The 21,639-nt window shown below is 43.9% G+C and overlaps 1 protein-coding gene across 10 annotated transcripts in view; it reads right to left on the reverse strand.

Moving 5' to 3' along the window:
* Positions 1 to 21,639, reverse strand: part of CAMSAP1 (calmodulin regulated spectrin associated protein 1) — a 1,635,252-nt gene that overhangs the window by 755,831 nt on the left and 857,782 nt on the right. For all 10 annotated transcript variants that reach the window (XM_044057912.1, XM_044057905.1, XM_044057911.1 and 7 more), the window contains one exon: positions 11,193 to 11,334. In XM_044057912.1, the coding sequence (XP_043913847.1) occupies positions 11,193 to 11,334 (142 nt within the window). The remainder of the gene's footprint in view (positions 1 to 11,192; positions 11,335 to 21,639) is intronic.

A 21,639-nucleotide genomic window follows, 5' to 3' on the forward strand; every position in this document is an offset into this window, starting at 1 on the left:
TATAGCCCCTACTGTTTACCACATCGACGGCATCCCCGTAAGCACACAACCTGCGGCGAGAGATAGTACAGTTTTGTACACTTACCATAAATGTAGATGTTCGAGTGTATTCACTGTTGCAGTCATCACACTTAGGTTATCTGCCTACAGGTAGTCTTCAGTCGGCCCGAATACCAGAGACTTGGCATTTCTGCGTCGGATGCTGTCGCTCCAGGACTGTCAGGTCGTCAGGGGTATAAAAACAGGCAGCCGACACCATTACATCAGTTTTTCTTGTCCCAAATAGGGAGCTAAGTTATGGTTGGGAAAAGACCACCAGTAAAAAGTAAATACCAATAACAATTCCCCTGAAAGGGGTGAGTAACAGCCATAGAGAGGAGAGAGAAACACCAGTGGGCTGGAGGGAGGGAAACCAGGACTGCAACAGTGAATACACTCGAACATCTACATTTATGGTATGGGTACACAACTGTACTATGTTCTTCGTGTTTCAATGTTGCAGTCATCACACTTGGGTGGATTCCCAAAGCTGAAGAAGGGTGGACGCAGTCAAGAAGAGTTAGAGCTGGCTAGTATGCCTTGCAGTACTGCTGTTGCAAAACCTGCCCTGGATTTGGAAAAGATAGGCAGGTGGTAATGCTTGGTGAAGGTGTATACAGAACTCCAGGTAGCAGCTTCCAGGATGTCCCTGGTCGGTCCTCCCCTGAGAAATGCTGTAGAGGTAGACGTTGCCCTAGTGGAATGTGTTCTGACCCCCTGAGAGCTTGATTTCCTATGGTGCTTGTAGCAGAAATGGATAGCGGTGTGCTATCCGTTTGGAAATTGTTTTGAAATGGCCTTGTCCTCTGCCCCTGTTCCAAAGCTGACTAGCAACTGGTCAGATTTTCTGAAGGGCTTAGTCCTAGCAAGGTAGAATCTGAGCTGTCTGTGCACGTCCAAGGAATGCAGGATCCTTTCCCCTTTATTTTGGGGATTAGGGAAGAAAGTAGGCAAATGGATGGATTGGTTGAGAGCCACACTGGACACCACTTTAGGCATAAAGGAAGGGTTAGTCCTGAGGGAAACCCTGTCTGCATGGGAAATAATGAAGGGTTCCACAGCCATGAATGCTTGTAGCTCAGACACTCTTCTAGCTGAAGTGATGGCCAGAAGCAGGGCTGTTTTCCAAGAGAGGAATTTTAACTCTGCAGGTTCAAAGGGGGGAAGCGTGAGTTTTTCCAGTACAAAGTTAAGGTCCCAAGCAGAGGTGGGTGCTCTTCTTGGCGGCCTTAAATTGTTTGACCCTCTCAGGAACTGTTTGATAAGAGGCTGCGAGAAGAGAGGTGGCTCAGTGTTGAAATGAGCCAAAACGGCTGAGGCATGTATCTTAATGGAGGAGAAGGACAGGCCTTTGTGGAGTAGATCTGCTAAGTAATCCAGGATTAGAGGCAGAGAGGGCATTGTTGTGTCCTCTCCTTTAGACTGAATCCAGGAGCAGAACCTTTTCCACTTATCAGCATAGGATTTTCTTGTACTGGGTCTTTTGGCCTCGAGAATGACATCCAGCACCTGCTTGCTTAGGGTTGCAGAGGGAGAATTCAAGGAATAAGCCAGGCTGCAAGATTTAGGGTTTGCAATTGCGGATGCAAAATCTGTCCCTCCTGCTGAGAGAGCAGGGTTGGGTTCTGGCATAGGTTCCAGGGTGGCACCAGTGACAGGCTGTGCAGGAGTGGGTACCAGTGCTGGCGTGGCCAGTCTGGGGCAATCAGAATTGTCCTTGGTTTGTTCTGTCTTATCTTGAGTAATACATTCTCAAGTATTCATGTAATAGTGTTGTGTGTAGACAGCTCATACTGGTGTCTACATTATTTCTATAAGTTGTGCTGTTACTGGTGGATAGAATCACATTAGAGAACCACGACAGATTGCTGCTCGCTATATTTTTATCTGTGGCTGCATAACTGTCTGTTTTTTGTTTTCTAATGTTCTTCCAATTGGCTCAGTATCTGCATATAGTAAGTAGTGGTTCAGGACATTGCATGTGGTAGCTATTTGCTCAGTGTGTTTTTTATAATCTTTATAATATATATTTACCATCTCAAAAGTGCTTACTCCTCTCTGTACTCTTCTTTTCTAGACCTAACACCACTCTTAAATATTCAACTGCGGTACCACCTTTAACATTCCTATAAGAAAAGTGCAGTCCGGGTCTGAACTGTCTGCAAACAGCTACAGTTAACTTTGAGTATGTGTCTAACTGTTTGAGCCAATCTTCATTTTCCCCTGGAGAGCACTGTGCTTTGGCTGTAAGCAGCCCCCCCCCACCACCACCACACACATCTTCCACTTTCTCTTATTCCCTTCTGTTAGCAAATAGTATCCATAACTGATCAATACTGTGTGTTTGTTTATTTAAACTATACCACAGTAGCCTACTGATACAAGGTTATCCTGGTTTTCCACCTGGGAAATTAAGACAAGACTTACAGTTTCAGAGCAGTCCTTGGTCAATTGCGATTGTTCTTAACACATACTTGTCTTGGTTTGTGATTGTTTCCAACCCCTCATACAGGAACCTAACAGGGTCTCTACCCGCTTCGCTCCCCGCCCTGCCCCCTATTCCCTCCCGCCCTCAGTGGTCCCACCTTTATTGCACTCAAACCCCTCCCATCTTTCCAATAACCAACCACAGCACTAACCCAACACTACCTCCTCCATATTCCCTCTACTATCACACCTCCTCAACTGACATGTACAAGCATACCTTTCCTTTGCTCACTGCATGCACTCTCCTTGCATATCTTACATCCTACCAAAGCTCCATCATTCCCCCACTCAACCACTACCACTGTACTACTACTCACACCACCACCCATGTCTCACCCATACTCAGCTCCCCTCCTACCAGCTCAAGAACCATCCCTATGCACCCCCACATATTCTACCAACTATATTACTCAAACGTAAAGCATCCCTACAACTTAACATAGTAACCCTCCCACCATACCTATTACCCACAGAGAACAATCATAAAATTTCCCTTATAAACAAACACATTCACAAACTGAGAAAACTAATAATCTCATGCATATCAAAACTAGCCCTAAGTGGAGACATCCACCCCAACCCTGGCCCTACCATCTCCAACCCCAATCCTCATAATCAGACTAGAAACCACAACTTTTCCCATATTACAGCCAATAGAAAGCCAAGTGACTTCCTTCTACTAAGCCTAAATATTAGAAGTATATCCAACAAAGTCCATGAACTCCATGCCACCATAGACTTATACTCCCCAGATATAGTCGTCCAGACAGAAACCTGGCTAAAACCTCACATTACCAGTGAGCAAATACTCCCTACAGGTTACGGCATACTAAGAGTAGACCGGCTAAACAAAAAAGGAGGTGGTGTAGCTGTAATATTTAAACAACATCTAAACATCCAGATCTTAAAATCATCAGCTCCACAAAAAGGCAATGAAGAAATAATATATACCAACCTCAAAATTAACCAAAACAAAACCATCAACATAATTGGATGCTACTTCCCACCTGGCCAAAACATCCCTCCACTAGAAAACCTCCTCAGCTGGTCTACCCACCATCTCCCCCAAGAAACTATCATCTTAGGTGATTTCAATATTGACTGGCAATCCTGTTCTGGCAACAATCCAACCCATCATGTACACCTTTATGGCTTCACCCAACTAGTCCAGTCACCAACGAGGATAAATAAAAACTCCAGCAAGCACTCTACCCTGGATTGGATACTAGTCAGTAAGAACCCCCAGTCATATATAACAGGCTGCTTATCAGATAGCCTCAGTGATCACTCCCCAACATTCCTACTCAAAAAATACCTGTACCAAGCTAAACCTGTCATCTATCGTCAAATACGTAAAAAAATAAACTTTAACCCACTCACATTCATCTCATCCCTCAAAGAATGTAACTGGCATGCTCTAAAGTACCTCAGTCTAGATGACGCAGTTGAATCTTTTAATACTACCTTCCTGAACATCCTTAATTACCATGCTCCCATAAGATTTTCCAGAACCAAAGCACAACCCTCCCCATGGCTACAGAAAACCACTAAGTCAGAAATGAAAAACAGGGATAAAGCCTGGGAGCACTGGCAAAACCAAAACCCCCGCAGCTAGACAGAAATTCCTAGAACTACGCAATAGAGTCAAAAAGCTAATAAAACGGGACAAATTCCAATACTACCAGTCTGCCTTAGACTCCTCACAACACAGCCCCAAACAATTCTGGTCCTCCATAAACTCCATCCTCCACCCAGGTAAAGTCAGTACCCTCCTCCTAACATCCCTCACTCCTCAGAAAATATTGCTACCTCATTCAACACACACTTCACCCAAACCATACTATCACTAGCTAAACAACACAACCCGGCTCCCCTCCAACCGACACCTTCAAGTAGTAATCTCCCCACTGCCTTCTCTTTTCTCCTGTACCTACCTCCAACATAAAAACTCTTAACTAAACTTAAACCCACCAAATTAGCAGCAGACAACCTCCCAAGTGAATACCTACAAATCGCAGCTGATGCTCTGGCCTACCCAGTATCCATCTTGATTAACCGATCTCTGTCAGAAAGTTACGTTCCCATATTGTGGAAAGTCTCACATATAATTCCCCTCCACAAAGGCGGACCCTCTGAAGAACTAACCAATTACCGCCCCATAGCTATTCTCTCTCCACTCTCCAAAATACTAGAGAGATGCATACACTCTCAGGTCTCACACTACCTCCTTACTAACAACCTCCTTTCCAGTACTCAGCATGGTTTCCGACCAAACCATAGCACCACCACTGCCTTACTCTCCTTTACAAACACTATCCTTCAGCATAAAAACAATGGCCATCTCTCCTCTGCTACTTTCCTAGACTTATCTAAAGCATTTGACATGGTCCCACACAAACAACTTATCTCTGTCCTCAATAACCTATCCTTCTCACAATCAGTCACCAACTGGTTTCAGAGTTACCTGTCTGACCGCCAACAATCCGTTGTATGGCAGAATGACATATCTCCCCAACTACCTGTCTCCATAGGGGTTCCCCAAGGATCCATCCTTGGACCCCTACTTTTCTCTGTTTACACCAATAATCTAGCTTCTGCCACCAAACATGGCACACTCATCCAATACGCAGATGACTCTACCATCATCTGCTCAGCCCAGTCCCTACCCAAACTGCAAAAGTCACACAGGAAGCCTTTTCCTCTGTTGAAACATGGTTATCCGATGCCCAATTAATACTCAACCCAAACAAAACTAAACTACTCATCTTCCAACCCACCAAACATAATCAAAACAACTCTCACTTTAACATCACAGCAAAAGACAACACCACTATATACCCAACTGAACACACCAAATTGCTAGGAGTGGAAATAGACAATAAACTAAAATTAGACATTCACATATCCATGACCATAAAAAAAGTCCACAAAAAACTAGGAGCATTATACAGAAACAAACAATTTCTCACCAAAGCAGCAAAGATTTCAATAGCAAATTCCCACCTTATCTCCACCCTACTTTATGCCTCTCCAGTATATACCAACCTAAGGCAATGTGATCTAAACAAGCTAGAGACCTGCTACATCAAAATTCGCCACAGGGGCATCCTACCGTAGTCACCACTGTCTCTCACTTGCTGAACTGGGCTGGCTTGAACTCCCTCACCTCCTTCAGTGGTATCAACTCTCACTCGCCCACAAACTAGTAAACCATCCACTAAATGTCCCATCCCTCCAGAATCTACTCCAACCCTATCGCACCACCAGACCACTAAGATCCAGCAACAAAAATCACTTGCAGATCACTAAAGCCAATAACTCTGCTGGTGAAGCACTATTCTCTTGCGCCATACCCAAATTATGGAACTCACTCCCACCCACAATTACCTCCATACCATCATGCACCAACTTCAAAACTTTATTAAAAGCGCACCTAAAAACATGCTGGCTATGCCCTTGCAACTCCCACTCTAATATCATCCACCCCATCCAACTACTACCTTTCTTTCACCTCCACCAACTACCTTGATGATAGCAAGCTCAGATGCTCATAAGCCTAGTACTTATTATACAGCAGGAACTTCTCATTGTTACATTTGTTAATGCCTGTTATGTACTTCACAGATAAAGATTCTAGTTGTCTACTGATGTACTATGTTCTTCATCTGTAAATATGTTGTAAGTAATTTCTATGTTAAATTGTTAATCACTATGTAATCCAATGTAACTACTGTCTGTTTATTTTACTGTGGAGCTTTTCTCCCCGGGCCTCCGCTGAAAATGGACCCACGTCCAGTCGGACACTCCCGGTCAACAAATTTAAATAAATAAATAAATAAATAAATAATACTCTTGAGAGAAGGGGCAGAGTGAGAAAGGCATAGATTGAGAGATTGACCCACTAAAAAGATAGGGCATCCACTTTCCAGGCCCTGGTGTGAGGATTCCTGGTGCAGAATTTGCTGAGCTGGTGGTTGAAGTGGGAGACAAAGAAATCCACCTCTGGGGTCCCCCATTTCTGAATCAGAAGGTTGAAGGTGCTGGGCACCAATTGCCACTCGTGTGGGTCTAGTAGATTTCTGCTTAGGTCGTCTGCCAGTGAGTTTTGTTTGCCTGACAGGAAATGAGCTTGCAGATGGACTTGCACATCCAAGGCCATGTTCCACAGGGCCATGGCTAACCTGCAGAGTGGGTATGAGTGGGTCTCCCCCCGCTTGTTGATGTACCACATAACTGTGGTGTTGTCTGTTTTATTAGCAGTTGTCCTGGAAGCAGAAGAGATCTGAAAGCTGTCAGGGCGTTCTGCACAACTAGCATCTCTTTCTGGTTGATGTGCAGATGAATTTGACTTGGGCTCCAGTGGCCCTGAATGCATTTGTCGTCCATGTGTGCTCCCCAGGCATAGTCTGACGCACCTGCGGTTAGGGTCTGGGCGGGGTGGGGTTAAATAAAGGGTTGTCCCTTCTTGTGGTTGCATGCTTCTGCCCACCAAAGCAACTCTGTCCTTAGACAGGGTATTATAGGAATGACTGTTTCCAAGTCCTGAGAATGTTGGCACCAAAGACTTTTTAAGTACCATTGAAGTTTCCTCATATGCAGTCTTGCATATGGAATTAGCAGTATACATAAGGCCATGAACCCTAGGGCCTGCAGTATTTTTCTTGTGGATAGCTGGGTTCTGGTGGCCATTTGTTTGAAGTAGGCTGTCAGATAGACTTGCTTTTCTAAAGTGAGGAATGCCATCTGGGATGTTGTGTCCAAGCTTGCTCCCAGAAATACAATCTTTTGACTGGGTACTAGTTTTGATTTCTTTTCGTTGATGGTGTACCCCAATGAAGTGAGAAGGTGTTTCCAAAATGTCAGATGCTGCAACTGCAATTCCTGACTGCTCGCCTGAATCAGACAGTCGTCCAAGTACAGGTAAATTTGGATATTTCTCTGCCTGCAGTATACAACGGCTGGAGCCAGGCATTTTGTGAATACTCTGGGGGCAGTAGATAAGCCAAAGGGAAGTGCAGAGAACTGATAATGCATAGATACTGCCCTGAAACGTAGATACCTCCTGCATGACTCCCTTATGGGGATGTGCAGTCTAGGGTGACTTAACAAGGCATCCTTAGCTAGCATAGGAAGAAGCTGTTGCAGTGTAAGCATTATGAATTTTGGTACCACCAGGGAGGTGTTAAGAATGGAAAGATCCAGGATTGGGAACCAAGAGCCCTCTTTCCTGGCTACCAGGAAAAGTCTGGAGTAGAATACATGACCCCCTCTGTTCTACTGGAACTGGCTGAATAACGTGATATTGAGCAGGGAAATTACTTTTGCTTTGAGCCTCTGCCCACTAGTTGGGAGGAAGGTCTAGAAACCCACTTGGGATTGGCAGTGAGTGGAATTAAAATTTGGACCCCTGGGATACAATGTTGAGGACCCATAGGTCCTGTGTGATGGACATCCAGTTTCTTGCACAAAGGGCAAGTTTTCCTCCTAGGGGCACAGGCAATTGCGCAGGGGAGTGGAGTAAAGAAGTCATTGCAAGTTTTTTCCGTAAGGAGGTGGCTTACCACTCCCTGTTTTAGGGGTGGGGACACTCCATTGCTTAGATCTCTGCATACCTTGAGACTGTAGTCTGGGTGGTCTGTTACTCCTGGGTCTGGTTTGAGAAGGCCTGGAGGGGGCTGGAAAGGACCAGTGTTCGGAAGGGCAATACCTACTGAACCTAGGGAGTTGCACTTGTAAGAATTCTTTAACAGTCTGCATAGACTTAGCTTTTTCTTCCATCTTTCTGAGAACTTCGCCTGCTTTGGTGCCAAACAAACTGTCCTTGTTTAGAGGAGCATCTAGTAACTTAGATTTGACATGGTCTGGCAAGGTCTGCTCCTTGAGCCAAGCATGTCTTCTCAGTACAGAACCAGTGACTGCTGCCTACCAAGATGCTTCTAGGGCATCAAAGCTACACTGCAAAGTATGCTTGCTGACCTGGCTTGCAGAGTGCATAAGTTCCTGCAAATCTTTACTTTCTGCACAGTCTGTAAAGGTTGCCACTTTTTGTTTAATAAGTTCCATAAAATCTTGCTGGTACTTCAGCATGTGAAACTGACAATTCAATGCTCTAATAGCCAGAGTTGCACAGGTATATACCTTTTTACCCCATCTGTCTAAGGCTGTAGAATCCCTGTCCGAAGGGGTGGGATTCTTGGCTGTAGTTGCCTTGATACCTTTAGGCCCCTGGGAAATGATCTCTGGATCATCAATAGGATTCTTGAAAAGAAATTTCTAAGTGTCAGGTACTCTGTATACCTGTCTGGTTTCCTAGGGGCAGGAGATAAAGTGTCAGGAGTAAAACTGGGTTCCATAAAAACATGATCAACAACATCCAGGACAGGGGGAATTGCTAAATGCCTGGGCTGAGGCAACTCTAGGAATTCTCTGAGTCTCTTTTTGGACTGAGGATAGTCTTGGCATTCCCAGTGGAAATGCTCTCTTAAGGTATGCAATGTTTCACCAAAAGAAAAATCCTCTGGAGGGGAGGCAGAGGGACTGGATTCCTCTGCTTCTGAATCCTAATAAGCAGATAAGGCCATGTCTTCATAATCAGAAACCTCAGAGCCATCGGACTCCTGGTCCGTACAAGCTGTAGGGGACTGGTCTCTTTCTCTTAGCAGGGGAAGGCTGACTTCCCCTAATCAGCATAATAAGGTTTTCAGCCATTCTGAGCATTTGTTTTTGTGGCATGGGAGCAGGTGCATGTGCTTTGGTCATCAGTTTTCTAGGCGTAGTGTGTACTCTGGGCCTAAGAAACTCGGTAGTTTTAGATAAAAAAGTCGTCGGTTTGAGTCAAACATCAGTTGAGCGAAGAACTGCCTCAGAAGCCGGTGCCTGCACAGCGGCTCCAGACCCATCCAAGGTACAGACATCCGCAGGTTTCATAGTCGAAGAAGAGTCTCGTGGCATACCGGACTCCGAATGGGTCTCAGTAGAGGCCTGCAAATCCACTGAAGCAGGCATCAGGGGCTGCGAAAGCACCTCACTGAATACCAACGGACTGGAGACTAGCTTAAGGGAAGTGTCGTCAGCAGCTTTGGACCTATGCGGTCTATGTCTTTATCCTTACATTTTTCAGAATATTGGTAGTTGGATAGCTTACCGAAACCATTTTGGAGTACGGAGATCGAGAGCAAAAGAATTTAGCGACAAAGAGAGCCCGACGATGAATGGTTCGGGCGTTAAACAAGGCACAAAACCGACAGCAAGGTACGTCATGGTCTGGGCCTAAACAGGTGATGCAGTAAGAATAAAAATCTCTGTGAGGTATTTGCTTTCCACAGGCAAGACAATTGTTAACTTTTTCTGACATCGGTTAGAGCAAGAAAAAGGGATCCCCAAAGGGGTACTTAGCTTTAGAAGACTTCAGGATTATTAAATTAGTAAACGAAAATTCAGGTAGCAGCTGACTGGCATTTGTGAACTGCTTTGGGCTCCTTGGCAAGAAAGACTGATGTAATGGCGTTGGCTGCCTGTTTTTATACCCCTGACGACCTGACGTCAGTCCTGGAGCGACAGCATCAGACGCAGAAATACTAAGTCTCTGGTATTCAGGCTGACTGAGGGCTACCTACAGGCAGACAGCCCAAGTGCGATGACTGCACCAGTGAAACATGAAGAACATCTGGGTATACAGGCTGACAACAATCTCACCTTTGACCATCATGTAGCAGCAGTGGTCAGAAAAGCCTCATTACCTCTCTGTACTCCTCCCTCATTAGGTCAATAATTGAGTACAATATCCCATTTGATATGTACCTCTCCAAAGACCTGCACCAACTGGAAAGGCCACAGAAATACCTCACAAAGAGAATCCATGGTCTCCAACACCTGTTCTATGTTGACAGGCTCAAATCACTATCACTCTACTCGGTATCGTACAGATTGCTCAGAGGTGATCTGTGTCTCACCTAAAAGACAATCTCAAACCCTGCTCTACTAGAGATGCTCCATATCCATAACTCACTCCTCGTGCATTACCCGATTGAAAGGCCTAAATCTAATATGCAACATTAATAAAACCTGCTGGACAGAGAGGTTCGTCTCACACAGGCTACCCAGTCTTTGGAATAGACTCCCCATACATGTCAAACAAAGTACGTCGCTGACCCTCTTCAAGTGCAGTATTGATGAGTGGATGGGTAACCACAAATTTGTCCAGGGGGCCTGTGTCCCTCATTGACAGGGGCAACAGGTACTGATTGAGGGTTTTTTTGGGGGGGATAAACTCTTGGGTAGCCTTGTAAGGGCCCCAGGGCCATTAGCCTAGTAACCTCCTATAATACTATGAGCAGTCAATGTTTGTGGCTTTCATCTCATGTGCATAGAAGAATGGTCCCCTTATGATGTACCTGGTTATTAAGTCAATCATTATTTCAACACTTCTGAGTTTGAAACAGTATTTGTCAAAATTATCTGAGATAGTGGTTCACATAATATGCTGGCTGCTTCATATCTAGATTACAAAGTATCACTGCTATGTCAACACCCATCTTTCATCTCTATGACATAGCAATGCAACTAAACCAGAAAGACAGTTTCACTACAAAGACAAGCCTGCAACACATCTTTTCATGTGTGACAAACTTCATGTGAAATAAACAAATGTAAAAATGTTCACATACCATCTAGCTTTATTAGTTCTGGACAGTAATAATGCACTACAGCCAAAAGTGCAGAGCCATCACAAACATCCTTCATAAGGTCTTCTAATACTGGAAAGTAAGGAAGTTGCTTGCTTAAAGGGTGGTCTCTTCGATAACGCACCTAAAGGTGATTGCAAGCAAAATAATAAGCAATTTTGTTAATTACCCTTTGTTTTTTGCTAAATAATGCAAAAAGCTGCTACAATAGTAAATGAATACTGTAAATATATACCATGAACAAACTAAACATCATTCAACCTTCTGAGCTTGCCAATATAATTACAATTTTAGCTACCTGGCTTACCTTGTAGGATGACATGCTTTTCTTACTTGAGTGATGCATACATGCAACAAAACACATGCTACAATACATGCAATGCTTCAGCAGAAGAATAAAAAAACAAAATTTACAGCTCTCTGCACAATAATGGAATGTCGTGAATAACCAAAAGTGTGCATAAGCAAAGACAGTCTATCAAATGACGTTCTATACAGACTAAACATACTTATAAATGTCCTACTAGTGTTTAGCCCTGTGATGTGGACCATCTCTAATACAAAACATGCCTAAACCAGTCTGCACATATAACAAAATCTACCATACTGAAACAACTTATTTTCACCTACCCATCTGGCAGGTTATTTCATTATCTAAACCAAAAATATGTAAAGCAATTCAGTTCATTCATGACCAACCACCCATTCTCCAATAGCCCACTTCAGCCTTAACATGGTTGCAAGAATGCCAAAACCTATCCTGACAGACAGTAGGAACAAGGCACCAGGGCCAGTGTTGCATTTTGAGGGCCCCAGTAAATGTCAAGTTGGGGGCACCCCTAGGCACTTCTAGTCTAAGTATCACTTGGTCACTGTCACCCAAAACTAAACAATCTTTTAGCTCATGCTGCAAATACTTAGGAGTAGTACGCAGAGAATGACCTGTAGCTACAATGTCCTTACATTACAATAGGCTTATGTATCATACCATGTTAGCCCATCACCATTGCACAAAGGGACATTTACAGTTACTAGCATTTAGCTGCAACAATAATACATTACAACAACTCTCTATATAGGTCTGGACTTAGGTGAAATGGTGCCCTAGGCCAACTGTTCAGCCCCAGCGATACACACATACCCACCCTCCAGTCTTTCTCCCTATCTTGGGATCCCGATTCCACGCACATTACTTCTTTTCTCACAGTTCATTTTTTTTCAAGAAGCCACAACTTTGTTTGTATTCTGAAGTGCATTTATATATTTTTTTCCTTTTTAGACAACCTTTTTATCCAGTGATGGCTTGAACAGAAATTATGATTAAGGAAAGAAATTCAGTGTTTTTGTTCAGCTTTAATTTTTCTTGCATCCTTTCAACATACCCTTCCTGACCAAGACAGCACAGTAATAACCATTTAGGAAATAACTAAAATAAGCTAGGGTCTAAGAAGCCACAGGGTTATAGATGATTTGGGGTGCATATTAGACCATTTTCTCAACCTTTCAATCCAGTGGTGGCCTAAACAAAAATCATGAGTACGAAAATACTTTGTCTTTTTTTTTCTTTCAAAGAAGACATAAGTTGTACCCAAGGCTTAACGTTCAAAGCTGACAAAACAGAAGCTCACAACAAACTAACAAGCCAACTGATGTGAGGATACACAGGTCTTATCTGGGAATACTGCCTGCTTCCCTAACCCCCCCCCCAGTCACTGCCTTAAACATTCTTCTGGTGTTAGAGTGGGATGAAAGTAGAGATTAAAATTGCCACAGTCATGTATTTCAAGTGCCTGCTGTCATACATATACATCGCATGCCTCCTCACCCTTAACCTCCAAAGGAAGCCACCTGTATATGTGCCTGATGTGCGACTGTGAGGAAAGTAAAAAAGCACTAATGATTTCAGTAATATATTCTACTTCATTGTTCCTAGACAATACACCGCCCCTGCACAAGCTATAGTAACCATGTTTGTACACATCTGAGATCTGTGAGAAAAGTAAAAGAAACAATGACCACACTGTCCTGAGCCCAAATACAGGCTATAATGACCTCCTGTGCACACCTCTAAGGTTTGACTGTGATGAAAATTCAAGAAGCAATAACCATACAATCTTCAACCTCCCATAACCTATAGCAACTTTCCGTACACACATACCTGAGCAAGGCTGGTATTAGAGTGGGTGCAGATGAGAGCAGTCACCATTATCAGTTTTATTCTAACAGGGTCATATCACAGCCCTGTTGAGGTTAAATAGTGCAGTCAGAAAATCAATCAATATTTTTTTTCTCCTTATTTTCCCCCAAGCAACAACAGCTTTTGTGGGGCCTCCACACAGTCATGGATAATTAAGGGATACCCCTGTATTCACTTATATAGTCTGGGATATGGGGGCCAGCAGACTTGTAAAGATCTATTTGCCTGAATGTTCTGTTATATATTTTATGCCTAATTTTTGAAATATAACTTACTTTTTTTACTGATACCAAAAAGAATAATGTATGTACCCTGGCATTATTAGGTGTGTGCACATAATAAAATCAGTGATATCACACAAACAGACACACAGGCACATACACACACACAGGCACAGGCACACACACACACACACAGGCACACACACACACACAGGCACAGGCACACACACAGGCACACACACACACACACAGGCACACACACACACACGCACAGGCACACACACACACACGCACACAGACACACACGCACGCACACACACACAGACACACACAGACACACAGACACACAGACACACACACACAGACACAGACACACACAGACACACAGACACACAGACACACAGACACACACACACACACACAGACACAGACACAGACACACACACACACACACAGACACACAGACACAGACACACACACACACACACACACACACACACACACACACACACACACACACACACACCACAGTAATACTAGTTTTGTACTTATTTCAGCAAATAGCAGTACATTGTGCAATACTGGTACTGCCACACTAGATCACTGACTGCTGTTTAGAAGATGTCAAACAGCAGTAAGGGCAAATCACTTTCATTTATCTCATTGAGGAGTAATGGATAGCTGTCACTGATCCTGATTTCACAGACCTTCCCTGACTTTGTTTATGATCTTGTGCTGTCATTCAAAGAAGCAAGATTTGCTGGTAAATCAATAAGGATTACAAACAGTCAATAAATCCAGACATGTGGGATAAAACTTGAATGCCCAGAGAAACCCACACAAATTCAGGAAGGATATGTAGACTCTGCATAGAAGGCATCCCATTCCAGAATCAAATCAGACAACCATTTGTTACAAGACGGGGAATACTACTCTCTGCACCACTGCACTACCCTTCAGCTTTGGAGTCTCATTCACCTAACTTCATTAATCAGTGGATGCCATTTTCTCAACTATCTTTTGAATTATGAGTCAGAAACCAGTCAAGGTTTAGGAATACAAACCCTTTAACACCTCTTCACAGAAGACTATTCTCAAGTTAAAACAGCCACCTATCCTACATGCAAACGAAACAAATAGACCAAGTATAACTTTGCCACAGACTGCACCAGGCAAGTAAGCTTTAGGCAGGTCCTTGGCAAAGGATAATAAAGCCCTAACTATGGTACAGGTGGCTTTAGTTTGGTTAGGGGCTCACATGCTGGACAGGGTGATAGCAGTAAGCAGCTGCTGGTGGTTCACCCATCCTGGGGGAAGGAAAGCACTTCTGGCACATAACATGGGTGACATCTAGAAGCAGCAGTAGGCGTTACACCTACAGGCATCTCAGCCTACCAAGCCCCTACTGTCCTAGTAAATTTCCACTTGTAAACTGAGGGGAACTAACTGTGCAAAGGTATGGTTCCCCTCCACAGACCGCAATACTGGAGCTCAGAAGAGCTGCTAAGGGTAGGGGGGGGGTGCTCCAGGGGGAAGGGGTAGGATGCCATACAGAGACCAGCAAGCTGGCCCACTCCCTACCATCCAATTCCCACCAGGAACACAGGGCAAACTGTGAACCCAAAGCAGAAATAAATGGTTCATTGGGCTCTCTCCAAGTGTTGGAATGCCCGTCTCCCATACCTAACCCATAGAAAGAATGGGCCAAAAGGGTGCAGGTAGAGAAGCCATCAGGAACAAAAAAAGTGTGGGTTAAATACATCTCTGATCAGATTTACATAAGGAAATTTCTGTGAAATGCAAATTACTACAAGAGCTTTAGCGCCTTACAACAAAAACTTATCTGTGAGTTATCAGCATAAACAGAAAAATAATCCCAGTTTGCTAAAACATGCCTTATTAGCAAAAGTACAGTTGTGAACACTTACCATAAATGCAGATGTTCGAGTGTATTCACTGTTGCAGTCATTACATTTGGGTAATCTGCTGGCAGGTTGCCCTCAGTCAGCCTGATTAACAAAGTCTTGGGTCCTGCGTCGGTTGCTGTCCCTTCTTCCATGACGTCAGGTCAGGGGTATAAAACATGCAGCCGACGCCATTACATCAGTTTTTCTTGCCCCAGATGTCAGGTGCCCCCCTAATGGGGAGCAAATAAACACAAAACTATACCTCTAACCAAAAGCAAATACACCAAAAAGGCTTTTAAGCACAGTAAAGGAAAGGAGAGGTATAGTCAGAAAAAACTAGGGGGGCTGGATGGAGGGTAACCAGGACTGCAGCAGTGAATACACTCGAAGATCTACATTTATGGTAAGTGTACACAACTGTACTATGTTCTTCGTGTTTCACTGTTGCAGTCATTACATTTGGGTAGATTCCCAAAGCTATGGTTGGGAGGAGGAGTTTATACAGCATTAGGGCCAGCTATAAGGCCCTGCAAGACAGCAGTGACAAAGTCAGCTATGGATTTAGAGAAAATTTTAAATGATGGTGCTTGTTGAAAGTATGTACAGAACTCCAGGTATCAGCTTCTAGGATATCCCTGGTAGGAACACCTCTGAGAAAGGCTGCAGAAGTAGATGCAGCCCTGGTGGAGTGAGATCTGATCCCCTGGGGGATAGGTTTTCCATGGTGCTTATAGCAGAAATAAATGCAATGGCTTACCCATTTAGAAATGGTTTGTTTTGAAATAGCCTTCCCCTCTGCCCCTGCAGCAAATGCTACCAGCAAATGTTCAGATTTTCTTCGAGATTTAGTCCTGTCCAAGTAGAATCTTAGTTGTCTGTGCACATCCAAGGAATGCAGAATCCGTTCCCCTTTGTTCTGTGGATTGGGGAAGAAGGTTGGCAAATGAATGGACTGATTAAAAGCCACACTGGAAACCACCTTGGGCATGAAGGATGGATTGGTCCTGAGAGATACCCTGTCCACATGAAAGGTGATAAAGGCTCCACTGCCATAAGGGCCTGTAATTCAGATATCCTTCTAGCTGAAGTGATTGCTAAAAGGAAGGCTGTTCTCAAAGAAAGAAATTTTAAGTCTGCAGTAGCAGCTGGCTCGAAAGGAGGTAGAGTGAGTTTCTCCAAAACAAAGTTAAGGTCCCAGGCAAGGGTAGGAGCTCTCCTGGGTGGTCTCAAGTTTTTTGCCCCTCTGAGATACTGCTTGAGCAGAGGATGAGAGAAGAGGGGGTGGTTCTGTGTTACAGTGAGCTGAAATAAGTGGGACGTGGATTTTAATGGAGGAAAAAGACAGGCTCTTGTGAAGCATCTCAGTTAAGTATTGCAAAATCTGAGGTAAATTGGGTACTGCTGTGCTCATCCGTAAAGATTGGTTCCAGGCACAGAATCCTTTCCATTTGTCAGCATAAGATTTTCTAGTACTAGGTCTTCTTGCCTCCAAGATGACATCCATCACAGGTTTGCTGAGGGATGATAAGGGTGAATTTAAGTGATTAGCCAGGCTACAAGGTTCAATGTTGTAAGCTGAGGGTGTGAAATTTGGTTCTCCTGCTGAGACAGCAGGGAAGGGGTCTGAGGCAGGTGCCATGGAGATATTTGCGACACACTGTGCAGGAGGGGGTACCAGTGTTGACGCAGCCAGTCTGGAGCAATCAAAATCATCCTTGGTTTGTCCTGTTTGACTTTTAGTAGAACTTTGGAGAGCAGAGGCAGAGGGGGAAAGGCAGAGACTGATAGGGTTTTCCAGCTGAAGGACAGAGCATCCACTTTCCAGGTTTGTTTGTGGGGAGTCCTTGTGCAAAACTTGTCCAACTGGTAGTTCTTGGGGGAGGCAAATAGCTCTATGTCTGGGCTTCCCCATTCGCTTGTCAACATGTTGAAAATCCGTGGTTCCAGTTTCCACTCGTGTGGGGTCTGTGAAGTTTCTGCTTAGTCCATCTGCCAGTGTATTCAATTTTCCTGGCAGGAATTGAGCTTGTAGATGCACTTGGTAGCTCAAGGCTGTGTTCCACAATGCCATGGCTAGTCTGCAGAGGGGGTAGGAATGTGTACCCCCCTGCTTGTTTATGTACCACATAACCGTTGTGTTGTCTGTCTTTATCATTAGTTGTCCTGGAAGAATGTAGTCGTTGAAGGCTGTCAGAGCATTCTGTACAGCTAGCATTTCTTTTTGATGGATATGTAGGTCCATTTGATTTGGGTTCCATTTGCCCTGAATGCACTTCCCTGCCAGGTGAGCCCCCCATGCATAGTCTGATGCATCTTTAGTTAGGGTTTGGGCGGCAGGGGTTAGTGTGAATGGTAGTCCCTTGTTTTTGCGGCAGGCTTCTGCCCACCATAGGAACTCTAGGCGTAGGCACGGTATGATAGGAATCATTGTTTCCAGGCTGTGACAATGTTGACTCCATAGACTTTTTAGATACCACTGTACTTTCCTCATATGCAGTCTTGCATATGGAATTAAAAGAATGCAGGAGGCCATGAATCCAAAGGCTTGCAGTATTTGTCTTGCAGATAACAGGGTTTTTGTAGCCACTTGTTTGAAGTAAGTTACCAAATGAATTTGCTTCTCTGGCGTGAGGAAAGCCATCTGGGCAGTTGTATTCAAGCTTGCACCCAGGAATGTAATCTGTTGACAGGGTACCAGTTGTGATTGCTTTTCGTTTATGGTGTACCCCAGACAAGTTAGAACCCTTTTTACAAATGCCAGATAATTCAGAAGTATGCCCTGGTTTTCTGCCTGAATTAGACAATCGTCCAGGTATGGGTATATCTGAATATTTCTTTGCCTGCACAATGCAATAACTGGAGCCAGGCACTTTGTGAATACCTTGGGTGCAGTAGACAAGCCAAAGGGCAGTGCACAGAACTGATAGCTTGCTTTGAAGTGTAGGTATCTTCTGCAAGATTCCCTGATTGGGATGTGCAGGTATGCTTCTTTTAAATCCAGAGTTGCCAACCAGGCGTCGTTGCCTAGCATAGAAGTAACTGGTGAAGAGTCAGCATCTTGAATTTTGGAATCTCCAGAAAGGTGTTTAGAGTAGACAGGTCCAGGATTGGATGCCATGATTTGTCTTTTCTGGGTACCAGAAAAAGCCTGGAATAGAAACCTTGTCCCTTTTCCTCTTCTGGTACCAGTTGAATAGCCCCCATGCTTAAAAGGGAAAGTACTTGTTTCTGAGCCTCTGCCCACTGATTTGGGGGCAGGTCTGGCCACCCGTTTGGTGTTGGCAATGTGTGGAAATGAAATTTGTATCCCTGGGACACTATATTTAAAACCCATTTGTCCTGGGTTATGAGTTCCCAGTTCTTTGCATGAAGAGCAATCTTCTTTCCCCCCAAAGGGGCGGTTAAAAGATAAGTGCTTGGTAATTTTATAAGGAAGTCATTGAGACTGTTTACTATGGGAGGGGGGTGTCTTATTTCCAGATTTGGAAGTGGAGGCTCCCCACTGCTTAGTTCTGAGAGTCACCTGGGACTGAAACGTGAGGTTTTTGCTTTGTCTGGATTTGGCTTAAGAGGATCTGGAAGGGGCTGGAAAGGACCAATTCTTAGTAGGCCAGTGCCTACTAAATCTTGGAGGTTGCACTTGTAAGAAATATTTAACAGTTTGCATAGATTTAGCTTTATCTTACATTTCTTTTAGAACTTCTTCAGCCTTATTGCCAAACAGGCGGTCCTGATTTAAAGGAACATCCAACAATTTAGCTTTAACATGATCAGGCAAAGATTGCTCCTTAAGCCAAGCATGCCTTCTAAGCACAGACCCAGTAACAGCAGCCCTGCAGGCGGCCTCTAAAGAATCAAAACCACATTGCAAAGTATGTTTTCCAACTTGTTCAGCAGAATGCATTAAATCCTGTAAATCTTTATTTTCCACACAGTCAGGAATCAACATAATTTTCTGTTTATGCAGTCCAATAATATGCTATTGATATTTTAACATATGAAATTGGCAGTTTAAAGCTCTGGATTGCCAAGGTTGCAGAAGTATAAACCTTTTTCCCCATCTATCCAGTGCCCTGGAGTCTCTATCAGAAGGGGTAGGCATTTTAGCAATAGAAGCCTTAATGCCCTTGAGTCCCTGAGAAATGGTTTCTGGATCCGCAACAGGATTTTTGAAAAGGAACTTGTGGGACTCAGGAACCCTGTAGTATCTGTCAGGTTTACAAGGAGCCGGTGGCAGGGAATCGGGGACCAAACTGGATTACGAGAACACATCATCAACAATGTCTAGTACAGGAGGTATAGCCAAAGGCCTATGCTGAGGTAGAAGAAGGAAATCCCTAAGCCTCTTTTTTGAATCAGAAAATTCCTGGCTTTCCCAGTGGAAATGCTCCCTTAAAGTATGTAAAGTTTCCCCAAAAGAAAAATCCTCAGGAGGGGAAGCAGAGGGAATGGAATCCTCATAAGTAGGTATGGACAAATCCAGGTCATTAGAAGAGTCAGAAGAAACAGAATCCTGATCAGAAGATTCATAATCAAGCTCAGCCCTAGGCCTTTGGGGGGGGGGGGTTGACTACTCCTGATTAGAGTAATTAGATCTTCAGCCATTTTTATCATTTGTTTTTTAGGCGTAGGGGTCTGAACATGTGGCCTGGCCGTCAGTTTTTTAGACATGGATCGAGATTTAGGCCTTAGTAATGAAGGTGATGTCGATTTAATATGCAAGTCTGTAGGCCTGAATAAACCCTTAGAAGCAGGTGCCTGCACAGCGGCTCCAGTCCCATCCAAGGTACAGACATCCGTGGGTTCCATAGGTGAAGCATCTCATGGCATACCGGACTCCAAATGGGTCTCAGTAGAGGCCTGCGAATCAGAAGTAGCGGGTATCAGGGGGCTGCGAATGCGCCTCAGTGAGTACCGGCGAACTGGCGACTGGCTTAGGAGAAGCACCGTCGACAGTTTTGGATCTCTGCAACCTGCCTCTGTCTTTATCTTTGCGTTTTTTCGGAATCCCGGTAGTCGGATGGCCAACCGAAGACATTTCTGGGTAATTAAACCGAGAACCAAAATATTTAGAGGCAAAAATGTACCAACGACTAATTAAATAAAGCACAAAACCGACAGCAAGGTAAGTCGTGGTCAGGGCCTAGGCAAGGAATACAGTACGAATGAAAATCTTTATGACATGTTTGCTTTCCACAAGTAATGCAATTATTAACTTTTACTAACATCGGTAAGGAGCAAGAAAAAGTTTCCCCAACGGGGTACTTAGCTTTAAGTTGAAGACTTCGGTTCTGAAACTCTAAAATGAAAATTTTAGGAGTCGGCCGACCGGCACTTGCGAACTGCTTCTGCTTCGGGCACCGCACGGCAGGAAAGACTGATGTAATGGTGTCGGCTGCATGTTTTATACCTCTGACGACCTGATGTCATGGAAGAAGGGACAGCAACCGACGCAGGACCCAAGAATTTGTTAGTCAGGCCGACTGAGGACAACCTGCCAGCAGATTACCCAAATGTAATGACTGCAACAGTGAAACATGAAGAACATCTCCAAAACAAAACAAAAAAACCCAAACTACTTAACAAAAACAAATAAATACACATAGACATACTCAAAAGTAACAGCTCACAGTTTGCAAATGAATCATGATAAGCAGTTACCTCAAGTACTCAGTAATTTCAGTTCTACTGAAGTTTCAAAGAATCACCTTCCAGTTAAATCTTGATCTCATTAACAATATCATTCTCATTTTCTGCAAACTGCTCATCTATATCACGACCATTGATGACAGTATCTTCAACATGTTTACCACAATCCAAACCCTTTGGTACAGTGAGTAAGATTTTAGAAATGGCTCCTTACGTTCACTTCCAAGTACTCTCAATACACAACATACTTAAATTGATCAGCAAGGGATTAAGGCAAAACTGAAAGACAGTATTGTATTGATAACCCTAAGTCAAAGTCCTGAAGGTACAAAATTAAGGAACCAGGTTCTATCAACAAAACAAAAATTTTTTAGCACAGAGAAATTGCAAGTTACCTGTAAGGGTTAACAGTAGTAAGTCAAAAAACAACTATTAGGAAAGATGATCTCAATTAG

The sequence above is a fragment of the Protopterus annectens genome, chromosome 16.part0 (genome assembly GCF_019279795.1).
Source record: "Protopterus annectens isolate FY-2018-M chromosome 16.part0, PAN1.0, whole genome shotgun sequence".
In the NCBI taxonomy this organism is placed as follows: domain Eukaryota; kingdom Metazoa; phylum Chordata; order Ceratodontiformes; family Protopteridae; genus Protopterus; species Protopterus annectens.